The sequence below is a fragment of the Rhipicephalus sanguineus genome, chromosome 2, assembly GCF_013339695.2.
Source record: "Rhipicephalus sanguineus isolate Rsan-2018 chromosome 2, BIME_Rsan_1.4, whole genome shotgun sequence".
NCBI classification, from domain to species: domain Eukaryota; kingdom Metazoa; phylum Arthropoda; class Arachnida; order Ixodida; family Ixodidae; genus Rhipicephalus; species Rhipicephalus sanguineus.
This window is the reverse complement of record NC_051177.1, coordinates 41,886-54,792: the sequence shown is the minus strand read 5'-3', so window position 1 is coordinate 54,792 and position 12,907 is coordinate 41,886. Positions and strand designations below refer to the sequence as shown.

Here is a 12,907-nt window from a genome sequence, read left to right as displayed (position 1 = left end):
CCCACACGCGTTGCCCTCTCATTGGAATCCAGTCAGTTACCTTAAGCCACCGGTTATCCTGCCGACGTGCTACGTGCCCGGCCGATATCCATTTCTTCTTCTTAATTCAACTATGATGTCCTTAACCCCCGGTTGTTCCCGGACCCACTCTGCTCTCTTCCTGTCTCTTAAGGTTACACCTATCATTTTCCTTTCCATCGCTCGCTGTGTCGTCCTCAATTTAAGTTGAACCCTCTTTGTAAGTCTCCAGGTTTTCTGCTCCGTAGGTAAGTACCGGTAAGATGCAGCTGCTATATACCTTCCTCTTGAGGGACAGTGGTAGACTACCATTCATGATTTGATAATGCTTGCCGAATGAGCCCCATCCCATCCTTATTCTTCTAGTTATTTCACTCTCATGGTTCGGCTCCGCGGTTACTACCTGTCTTAAGTAGACATACTACTCCTTTACAACTTCCAGTGTCTCGCCCCCTATCGCAAAGCGCTGTTCTCTGCCAAGATTGTTCCACATTACTTTAGTTTTGTGCATATTAATTTTCAGACCTACTCTTCTACTTTCCGTATCCAGTTCAGTAATCATGAGCTGTAGTTCGTCTCCCGCGTTACTCATCAATGCAATGTCATCAGCGAATCACAGGTTACTGAGATACTCTCCATTAACTCTTATCCCTAATTCTTCCCAATTTAGGGCCCTGAAAACCTCCTGTAACACGCGGTGAATAGCATTGGAGAGATCGTGTCTCCATGTCGTATGCCCTTCTTTATTGGGATTCTGTCGCTTTCTTTATGAAGGACTATAGTGGCTGTGGATGCGCTGTAGATTTCTTCCCATTATGTTTATATAGCTTTGTCGATGCCCTGATTCCGCAGTGCATGCATGACTGCTGATGTCTCCCACCGAATCAAATGCCTTCTCGTAATCTATGAAGGCTATGTATAGGGTTTGGTTGTATTCCGCGCATTTCTTTATCACCTGATTGATAGTATGAATATGGTCTATTGTTGAGAAGCCTGTACGAAATCCTGCCTGGTCCCTTGGTTGATTAAACTCTAATGTCGTATTAATTATGTAGCAATTACTTTTGGAATAGCTGTAGACAACGGACAGTAAGGTTATGGACCTGTAATTTTTCAGGTCCTTGACGTCCCCTTTCTTATGAATCAAGATAATGTTGGCATTCTTCCAAGATTCTGGTATCCTCCCTGTCGAGAGACACTTCGTATACAGGGTGGCCAGTTTCTCTAACATGATCTCTCCACCGTCTTTCAACAGGTCTGATGTTACCTGATCCTCACCAGCGGCTTTGCCTCTTTGCATTCCCTTTAGGGCTTTCTTTACTTCTCCTGCCAATACTGGTGGGATGTCAGATTCCTCTGGGCTATTACTGCTTCTTACGTTATCATCCTGACTGTCTCGGCTGCTGTACAGATCTTCGTAGAACTCTTCCGCTACCTCAACTATTCTATCCATATTGGTTGTGACCTTGCCATCCTTATCCCTTAATGCATACATCTGATTTTTGCCTATGCACAGTTTTGTCTTCGTAGCTTTGAGGCTTCTTCCGTTCTTTAGAGCATGCTCAATTCTCTCCATATTATACTTTCTTATGTCGGCTACTTTACGCCTATTGATCAACTTCGAAAGCTCCGCCAGCTCTATTTTGTCTGTTGCATTTGAGGCTTTCATAGCTTGACGTTTCTTAAAGGGGCCCTGCAACACCTTTCTTAGTTAATATTGGAATAGTCTCATTATTGACCTATGACTCTTCACGAGTCATATGCCGCAAAAATTTTTCGAATCCGTCAAGTCTAAGTGGTGTTACCAAATTATAGAGATCACGTTCCGCAGCTTTCTCCCTCAACTCAACGCCGCGAGCGCGCGGAGAGCTAGGCAGCGACTCGAGGGAGGGAGCGCAGACGAGCGAGGCTCCGCCCAAGAGCGCCGGCGGAAATTTTTTCTTCATTTTTTTCTCTCTGACGTCTGGGCGCAACCACGTGGTCTGTGCCGCCACTTCCGGTCGGCTTGCGTCGTTCTCGTCGAGCGGAGCCGGTGTGTATCGCGCGTGCTTGAAAACTGCGCGTCGGATTGGTAATGTTGGGTGTGCACCTCGAACGCCGTAGGTTTTCATCGCTCTGCCAACCATGGAAGCAAACCTGCGCGTCGTTTGGAACAAATGACAGCTGAGATCGGTTTCGGCCCATACTCCGATACACCGCCTCGTAAGACGGCACTGGCAGACGACCCCGAAGCGCTGCCATTACCGGACGCCAGCATTGTTATCGGAGACACGCTGCGCCCGTGCCTCGGTCGGTCGTGAGAACGTGCCGACGATGCAGTTCTCAGCTGACGAGGCAACACTCGAACGGCTGCCACTCTCACGGCAACCGGCGATGGTCAAAAGCACAGAAATATTCACGTTTTCGGCACTGCGCATGGCGATGAAAACGGAACCACGCAACTACGAGCAGACGAGCTGTCGGTGAGACCGGAAGTGCTAATATTAATGTTTGTTCGGTGTTTTTAACGCGACAACATAATATAAACATGCATATTATGTACTTATTGAACTCAAAATTAACAATGAATGTAATAATGAGGGTGTTATCGTGATTATAACATCAGCCAATAGTGGAACTGCCGACAATCGCGTCATATTTTACGGACTAATACATCATTTGTCGAGAGAAGAGGGAGCGATTTTCAGCTGACTTTGAGAATTTATTGTAAATTCCAGTGCCGTGCGCATCGCTATAATATTTGGCTCGCGTGTCTCGGGAGCCTCGACTACCGATCGGCAGCGCTTTTTGAGCATGCTCGAAAAGTGTTGCAGGGCCCCTTTAATGAGGTTTTTCGTCTCTTGGAGACGTCTCTTTCGTCGATGGAGTGATATGGTGTGCCACAATTGGGCCACATGTGACTTATATGAGGAGGAAGGATTGGTGGCCATAGTCGAGCCCAAACAGCAGCAGACGGAAGACAGCAGGCTGAAGCTTTGGATCCATGCTCCAGCCAGTAAACGCAGCCATCCGTGGCGTTGCTGCCCAACCAATGGAGCGCTCTGCCAGCACGAGCATTGAAGCTTGGAGTGCGACCTAACCTACCACGATTACTGCAGACCGCAGCAAGGCATCGCATCGGTCAGCTGTTCGGCAGCAGAGGCTTGGCTAATGGTCACAATTGCACCGAGCATTGCGGTTCAAGCTCCAATGCAGCTCGATGCTGGTCCCCAGGCCGTCCAGCTTTGTGTCAGCATCACACAACGAGACGCACCTGGTTCCACGGCATTGTTTTTTGCCCAGCTGCTGCTACTCTGCATCTGGCATCACGTCCACTGTGAGATCTTTCCAATATTCGTTTCAGCTATTTTTCTTAATGTTTGTCGGTAGCTGTCTTGTGTCATGCCATAAACATAGCATGAGTTTTACCATGGCCTTTATTGCGTGTTTCTTGCGCCCCTTCCTTTTGACGTGGCATGCATGACAAGTGTGACAAAAGTCTACGGTACTTTGCAGCTGGTATACAAAGTCTGAATTTTTCACGAGAATCGAGTCTCTGGTGGGTATGAGATTTTGGCGTAATTGTTAGCCCTGGCTGGGATCGACATATTTGCACAGCGCTAAGTGAACAAGGATGTATGAAAGGACACAACACGTGTTGTGTCCTTTCATACACTTAGCGCTGTGCAAATATATCGATTCTAAAGCCCGTGCTGCCGTTCTGTCTGGTTGGGATACGGTGTGTATCCTTCAGTATCTTTCCCGAGGTGCAATCCTAGTTTCAAAGATAATGAAACAAGGTACTCACTAGTGGCCTGAGCCGCAATAGTGCGAGAGCAGATTTCATAGGTGCCCTCAGAAACCACACACAGGTTCGTAGTGGTCGCATCACTTGGCTTCCAATCTTCCATGGACACCTCAAACTCATCAGCAAAGCGCAGGCACAACCCTGCATCATATCAGAACACCTCATATCAGTTGCACCATACAGATTAAACCTTTGGTATTCAACTTGCTCATTACTTAACGTACGGCATCACCTAACAGGCACCAAAGGGTTTTTGCTGTACATGTACGGCATTGCCTGCATGTTTAAAACGCACGCCTTCTTCGATCATTTCTTTCGCTGGGCATGTGCTGCCATACTTCGGGAATACGTGGAATTTTTTCATGCAGTGATGTCTCTCCGTTGTCTTTTTTTTTTTTTGCTTCACAAAGCGGTGCCGGCTATTGCTTGCACATCCGAGCGCACCTGTGGTGTGGTTGATTTAAAATGCACGCCTTTTTCGATCATTTCTCTTGCTTAGAATGTGCTGCCATGCTTTGGGAATATGTGGAATTTTTTTTCATGCGCCGATGTCTGTTTCTTTTGTTTTTTTTTTTCTTTCCAAAGCGGCGCAGCGTCTTTCACTTGCACATCAGAACATGCGCACGTGGTGCGGCTGGTTTCAGTTTCGTCCTTTGGCTGGTCATTGCTTCTTGCGACCGCAAAGATGATGGCTGTCTGGTTTCTAATCTTTCAAAGGGTGACCGCTTGTTACGCTCTCATTTACTGCTCCCCGGGGCGCGATTACATCTGTTTCTGGGCGGCGCTAAATTACACAAACGCCGCCGCAGTGGTTGCGTTTCCTGTTTTGGGGACACGGAAAAACTAACTCCGTCTCATTGGTGATGAGACGAAGGATTACTATAGCTTTTTCACTCGTTTTGCTTTCTGGATGGGCACACAAACATACAGTTTTCTTGCGTGCGCTCACTCACACAGTTCGCTTACGCTATGAAATAGTGTGCCGTTTGCTCTACTGCTCGTGAGTTGAGCGGCAAATCTTCCGATGCAGACTATTCCTCAAGTGCCGAATCAGAATCCGATTCATGGGATTTCAGTTCGTCAGACGAGCATTTTCTGACGAGTTCAGGCTCCAATGATCCCTCTGTGTGGAACCATGCTTCAAAGACTCTGACACGCAGAAAAGTTTTTAGTGTTAGAGCACGAACATTTTTTACAGGAAAAGTACTCTGATGTGCTTATTTTTGTATGTCTGTGAGCTACGTTTAATACAACGCATAAGTCCAAAAAAACGGCAGGCAATGGAAGATGGAAGCTTGCGATGAAAAAATCGGTGTTTACAGATTTTTTCATCACAATGCATAAGTGTTATTTATAAAAGTTTGTATAAGCGCTTTTTTTTAGGATTTTGCTTGACGTTACTACGAATAAACTATGTGTATGTAACAACAAAAATGATTTTTTTGTCACTTTAAGGTCCAGCAAAAAATATTTTAGACAATTTTTTCTTAAATAGAATTGTCTGAAGAATTTATTTTAGCAATGAAAAAATTACACATTTCTGGACTGCATTTTGCGAAAAAATTCGACCCTCAAAGGTTTAATTTTAAAATACAGTTCAGTGCTCAGAGTGAAGCACTTAGGAGTACAATTCTGCTTTATGAATGATATTTAAACAATTAGTGAACGCGTGGCAAGGGTGAAATGATGAGCTCATGCAGCTAGCTAATTGAAGCTCCGACGACACTTGGGTCAAGGTATGTTTACCCCAGAATGCCACATTCGATTTCTTATATTAGCAACACACTTTGATGTGCTGATAACCCTCAATCAAATGAACTGCAAGGACTTGCTTTTTGCCGCAAACTCTACTATTACAACACGAATGCAGGTGACTCGATCTTTTCAAAAGCGGTCCTACACTGTCACAGTACATCTCAATTAGAGGGAAATAGTTAACGGGAAGTGTTTAACCACTCAAGTACAAAAATAGGCGTGGCGAGATGAAGACGGGAACGCTCAGACATTGGAGTTTGACATTTATTCTGCTCAGGTGGGTTACATATATTATGTTTTCACATCCAATCTGTAGCACCAATCCTGTGAAAATAATCGTACTATTATATCCCAATGTGGGAAGTAGTTATCCAAGCATTATTTTTTGGAAAAACATTTTGTTATGCCATGAGGGCATTTAGGGCTTTGCGCAAGGAAATGAATCTAGAAGAGTTTGGATGCGAGCTCGTTGGTACGGATTCATCTTAAAAACACAGCGCTTATTTAGACATGGACAGAAGAAGACATGGACACGTCCTCGTTTGATGTTTCTTCTGTCCATGTCTAAATAAGTGCTGTGTTTTCAAGATGAAATGAATCTGTATCGTGCATAACAATTTCTGTATCTGTATCGTGCATAACAATCCAGTCAGTTACTCTTAAAGGGACACTAAAGGCAAATGTTAAGTCAATGTTGGTTCCAGGAACCCCGTCGTGTTTATTTCGCACCAAGGAAATGATTATTTTGAAAGCAAATCACGTTTTAGTGGTCCGCATGGCGTTGGCACACTTAAATCACCCGCCTGAACGGGCCTTCTGACGTAGCAGTTGTCATGCCCAACGTTGCCCGCCTTTATTGCCCGGCCGCCGATGGTACGGTTTCTTGCGCAACAGCGGCCATCAACTTTGCCAAGACGCAGCCACGGGCCACTCTGAAACTGCACAGTTCACTGTAACGGAGCTTAGATGGGCCAGCAGCAGCAGAGGTATAGTATCGACAGGGCGAAAATAGCGAGAGCCAAGCACACGCAGCAGTACGCGATACCGAAACTACCACTGAGACGTGTAGCTCGGCGAAAACAGAACTTTTGAACCCCTCACGCCATTCTCCATGGTAACGCCAAGAGGTTCTTTTTTCCACGAATGAAACACAAATGAACAAGCAGCATTTTATTACGTCTTGTGATGCATGGAAGGTTCTTTCTTTATCGCAACTAGTTTGATTACTAGTGGTTAATTGTACTTGGGACTCTTGACGCCATCGAGATCATTTCTAAATATCCCACTCGTGGTGCACATCATGTCCTACATTTACCTTAATTTCTCGATTATACTAGAGCACTGCTGTTGATACTATTGACATTTTAGACATTCTCACACATTGACCTTTCACTCTGACATAAATTGTCATTTGCCTTTAGTGTCCCTTCAATGACCCGCGGTTATCTTGCCTAAGCGCTACATGCCCTGCCCATGTCTACTTCTTCGCGATTTCAACTAAGATGCCCTTAACACCCATTCTGCTCTCTTAGAGTTACACCTATCAGTTTTCCTTTCCATTGCTTCCTCAGTTTAAGCTCTTTGTAAGCCATCAGGTTAAGTACCAGTAAGAGGGATCTCTTATACACCTACCTCTTGAGGGATAGTGGTAAACTACTATTCAGGATTTGAGAATGCTTGCCGAATGTGCTCTACCCCATCCTTCTTCTTCTGGTTGCTTCAGTCTCGTGGTTTGGTTCTGCGGTCGCTATCTGTCCAAAGTAGATGTACAGTAGAACCCCGCTAATACGTTTTTGAAGGGACCGTAGAAAATAAACGTAAGAGACGGGAAACGTAAGAGCCGAAAAACAGGAAAAACGGCAAAATATTTAGTGGTACAGAAATGTATTTCAATTCTTACGAGCAGCACGAAAATTGGCGCGCTCAGCCGCGATCTAGTCGATGGATAGAAACGCGGAGCTGGGGACGGCCTCATCCACAAAAATGTAATCAACGTATGTGATTTTTTTAACACCAACAGCTGTAGGCATGAAAGAACTAAGCACACGCAATCACGACCGGCGCGGCGAGTCCGACCGCGAACCGCACGCACGACCATGCGAGCTCCAACCAGCTCGAACTCCTCCCGTTCTCCGACAAATAACGATGATGATGAGTCTACGCCAACGCGATGGCAGAAGTAAATGCCAATCTCGAAGGCCTTGCTTTTGCAAGCAATTACGTCATACACGCCATGTTTGTGCAATACAAATCTCAAAGGCTATGCTTTTGTCAATAGTAAATGCTAATCTGGAAGGCCTTGCTTTCGCGAGCAGTTACGTCATAGACGCCATGTTTGCAATTTGAATCTCGAACGCCATGCTTTTGTTTGCATCAATTGAAAGATTCTGTTGCTTGCGCCTCTCATGCGGCTAATATTACGGTCAAACGAGGCCAAGCTGCGTGAAAATGCACCATGGCCGCTCTCTTTGGTAGTCACTCGGTCGGCTCCGAGCGCACTTCGCGACGTATCATACGGGAACGGTCAGACAGTTACGACGTAACAGCGGGGTTTCCAATACATTGTATCCTATGGGAGCTATGCCGGGACCGGCGGAAAATGACGTAACAGCCGGGAAAACGCAGCAGTGAGGAACGTAACAACGGGGTTCTACTTTACTCCTTTACAAATTCCAGTGCCTCGCTACCTATCGCAAAGTGCTGTTCTCTTCCGAGACTGTTGCACATTATTTTAGTTTTCTGCATATTTATTTTCAGACCTACGGTTCTGCTTTTCTTGCCCAATTCAGTAATCATGAGTTGCAATTCATAAATGCAATGTCATCAGCAAATTCCGGGTTACTAAGGTACTCGCCCTTAACTCGTATCCCTAACTCTTCCCAGTCTAGGGACTTGAAAACCTGTTCCAAGCATGCGGTGAACAGCATTGGGGAGATTGTGTCTTTCTGCCTTAAACCCTTCTTTATTAGAATTTTGTCGCTTTCCTCTATGATGACTATGGTGGCTGAAGAGCCTCTGTAGATTTCTTCCAGTAAGTTTATATATAGTTTGTCGATGCCCTGATTGCACAGTGCCTGAATGACTGCGGATATCTCGGCCGAATCAAATGCCTTCTCGTAATCTGTGAAGGCTATATATAGGGGTTGGTTATATTCCGTGCATTTCTCTATCACCTGATTGATAGTGTGATATGGTCTATGTACGAAATCCTGGTTGGTCCTTTGGTTGACTGAATTCTAATGCTGTTTGAATTCTATTAGCTACTATCTTTGTAACTAGCTTGTGGACGATGGACAGTAAGCTGATTGGCCTGTAATTTTTCAAGTTCTTGAAGCCCCCTTTCTTATGGATTATTATGATTCTGGAACCCTCACCGTCAAGAGACACTTTGTATACCAGTTCTTCTAACACAATCTGTCCACCGTCTTTCAACAGACCTGATGACCAGCAGCTTTGCCTCTTTGCATTCCCTCCAAGGCTTTCTTCAGTTCCCATGTCATTACTGGTGGGATGTCCACTTCCTCTAGGCTACTACTACTTACATTATCGTCCTGGTTGTCCTGGCTACCGTACAGATCTCTGTAAAACTCCTCAGCTATTTCAACTATCCTATCCATAATGGTAGTGATTTTGTCTCCATTGTCCCTTAGTGCATACACCTGGTTTTTGCCTGTGCCTAGTTTTCTCTGCACCGCTTTAAGACTTTGTCCAATTTTTAGAGCATGTTCAATTCTTTCCATATTATACCCCCTTATGTCGACTACCTTACGCCTATTGATTAACTTTGAAAGCTCTGCCAGTTCTATTTTGTCTGTTGTGTTTGAGGCTTCCAGGGGTGGAAGTGGGCTTGAGTGTTTTGGAGCAGCCCAGGGAGCAGGAATAATACTGTTTTGGAGCAGCTTTGGAGCACCAAAATGTGTGTTTTGGAGCGATGCAAGTTAGTTTTGGAGCAGAATTCTATGATCAAATATCAGTTTTATTTTATTTCTGGTAAACACAAGAAATTCCACCGATTTTAGAAAACATTTAATACTGATGAACCAACCACACTTAACACAAATGATATATATATATATATATATTACACACATGCGCGCGCGTACGTGTTATCAAAACATCACAGCTGTGATAGAGCAATGACTAAGGAAAATTAGATAAGCGATGTTCTGAATAGCTACACTTAACTAGGCTGACAAATGAAAAACGTTAAAGGTATATAATGAACGTTTTTCAGCAGCGGCGTTTTCGCACCGCGTATGCCGAGTTGCTACATTTTCGTCAAAAGCCTACGCCGGCTTCAAAAAGTTCCTTCGAAATGCGCGGAGGTCAGCGCCGTCTGGAGGCATTGGGAGAAACCAAAGAAGCACTTGTCTGCACCCTAAACTCCATTTGTCGGACGAGCGGGCGATGTGCCGCGCAAGGCGTTTTCTTTTCTACTTCGAGCAGGAAGACACGGCGGTGCGATTTTGAGATGGCGTTTGACAAAATAACGCGCGCGACCCTCCGACCACGCGTCAGTCGCGCATGAATTCAAGCCATTCGGGACGCAACAGCGTGATTTCGCGAAGGCGTTCGTCAAAAAACATGCGCGTCCCTCCAAACGCGCGTAAATTGCGCCAAAAATTGCGCCATGCGGTTCAATCTTTTCCCTTCAAGTTCCCTTCCAAGATTTGTCAATTATCGGTGTCGGTTATATGCACGGAAATATGATACTTGAGGTGGGATGATACTAGATGTCGCAATCGCACAATTTGTATCCCGTGGTTCTGTTTCTTACTACCTCACATTCGTCTCCTCAGCAATAAACGTTCCAAGAGTCTATCTTGTTCTTTTTTGTATATTTCTTCACTCGCCGCCTCATGTACCAAGCCACACACTGCAACGGCGAGCGGCATGTCATGTGGTGCGGATGGTACGACCTTCGTCCTCGACCACGAGCCGAGCGCAGGTTCTGACGAGCGCGTTTACATGCTGCATTTATAACGTCTAAGGGCTTGTGTGCAATGCAACAAATTCTGCACATGGAGAGGCACGCTTTCAATAAAAAAAAAAAAATGAGTTTCGGAAATGGTCGCCCTGTGAGTGGTTTCGCGGTTGGTAGTGGCTTCATTGACCGCGAACGGATAAAACATTTTTTTCGTTCTCATGCAGACTTACGACACAATATCCAACTTACACACTCAGCTATGCAGCGGTTTCCTTAATGCAAAGTTTCTAAATAATGGTCGCACGTTTACGTCCGCGGCGGCTGCTCGCGCTAACCTCATGGCTTCACATCAAATTAAATATTCGCAGTAAATAGAACCTTTTCGACATTATGAAGCGTCAACGCAGTTACTTTTGTTCACGTTCGCAATCCCAGGCCACGATAGCAGCAACCGCCTCGTGCGCGCAGCGCGCCAGAAAACTTCGTTGCCGTCGGCGTCACAATCGGCGCACAACTCACTTTCTTGTAGCTAGGTCCTGTGCAGGCTCGCTAGCATTTTTGTGCCTTCGACAACGTCACGAGATCGCCAAGTGATGTGATGATATAAGCTCGCATAGGCGCGCCATGACACGGATGACAGCGGCACATAATGGCACCAAACGTAGCCTCGGTGATCGGTTCCGGAAGCGCACTGGAGACCATCGCGGAGGCCGTGCACCAAAGACCGCTTGGGAGCAGTTTCGGCGCAATAATGCGTTTTGGAGCAGGATGGCGCAGCAGAAGCGGATTGGCGCAGCGTGGCGCAAATGGCGCAGCACTTCCACCCCTGGGCTTCCATGCTTTGACGTTCTTTAATGAGATTTTCGTCTCTTGAGAGAGCTTGCCAGTGTCCTATCTAATGACTGTACCTCCGACATCTAGTGTGCACTTCGTAATGATACTCGTCAGATCATCATTCATTGTGTCAATGCTAAGGTCAGTTTCCTCGGTTAGAGCCAAGTATCTGTTCTGAAGCGAGACCCTGAATTCCTGTTCTTTCCCTCTCAGCGCTAGCTCAGCATAAAAGCTATTGGCGATCAATCAGAGTTGTCTATTACAAGACTGTGGCCCTGAAAAGCAACAAATAAAAACACATGCCAGTTTTCTTTTGTCACACACTAGGCATACCATGTTAAAGGTCTTCCTTTTCACTCGAACCGTCGTGGGGTCTCTGGCTGACACTTGCCTGCCCACGGGAAAGGTTGGGTGGTTGGGACTTAGTGTATAACCGGACGGTGCGGCCAACAAGAACGAGAGAAAGAGTAACCGGTGCGGGGGAACTCGGCGGCCGAAGAGAGACGAGAGACCGGGAGATATTTCGAACAACGAAGGACGATAGATCCTCAGCTCCCATCCCAGTTGTAAACAATGTAAAATGAACTTCCAGTATCATTTAGAAACCTCAGCGTCATCGAGCCATTGAACCTTTTTATAACAAAGGTCATACTAACAACATACTAATTGGCATCCTGGTTTTCCATGTTTTTCGGAGATGCAAAATTCGGCTGACACAAATATTTTTAGAACAACAGAGAGCTAAGCTAGTTGGTAAGTATTCATTCTAAAAATACAGGGCGTGTAAACACAGACACAAGAAAGAAGTCAGGACACCACAAACGCTGACTAACAACTGAATGGATGCGCAACGACGGAAAAGAAGGCACGAAAACTTATCTGCGCATGCCCATGCAATAGGCGAATCTATCAATCGGGCACGCGTGGGGGCCTACGCGAAAGATAACTGTTAAGGCATTTGATTTCATCTTTATGCAAGTTAATCAACGGTTGGCTCACGCATGCGCTACCACTATTCTCGATATGCCATGCCTCAATCATCAGACGCGTTTCTTCATTCCTATGCCGGTACAACACTGCGCATTCATCAAATTTTGGCGTGTACTTACAATCTCGACAATGTAACGATAGATTAGAAGACGAGCCTCCGGTTAGCGATCATTTATGTTCTAATAATCTCTGGTTAATGCAGCGGCCCGTCTGTCCTACGTAGAAGCGGCCGCACCTGAAAGGAACCTTATACACCACACTTGTATGGCAATCAGTGACTTGATTGTGTGTTTTACAAAACAAATATCGGTTCCCTTCTTGTCTTTTACTCGCTCATTCTTCCTCTGCGCAGAGGCACATATCTTACCTAGCTTACTGGCAGCCGTGAAAACAACATTAACGCTACGTCGATGACTGCTTTTGTGTTATCAAGAAAGAAGATTTGGATCCGTTTGTGCACTGCCTGAATTTCTTTGAAAAGTCCCTTCAGTTTACCATTGAAGAAGAAAATAATGGAGAATTGCCCTTTCTCGATGTTCTGGTGAAACGCGACAGTGTTGGGCTCTCTTTTGCTGTCTTTAGAAAGAGCATGCACA

General features: G+C 45.5%; 1 protein-coding gene across 1 annotated transcript in view; it reads right to left on the bottom strand.

Annotated features, from left to right (window-relative positions):
• LOC119383923 (transmembrane protein KIAA1109) overlaps positions 1-12,907 on the bottom strand; it is a 199,247-nt gene that overhangs the window by 145,968 nt on the left and 40,372 nt on the right. The window contains exon 3 of the mRNA XM_037652194.1: positions 3,806-3,946. Coding sequence (XP_037508122.1) covers positions 3,806-3,946 — 141 coding nt within the window. The remainder of the gene's footprint in view (positions 1-3,805; positions 3,947-12,907) is intronic.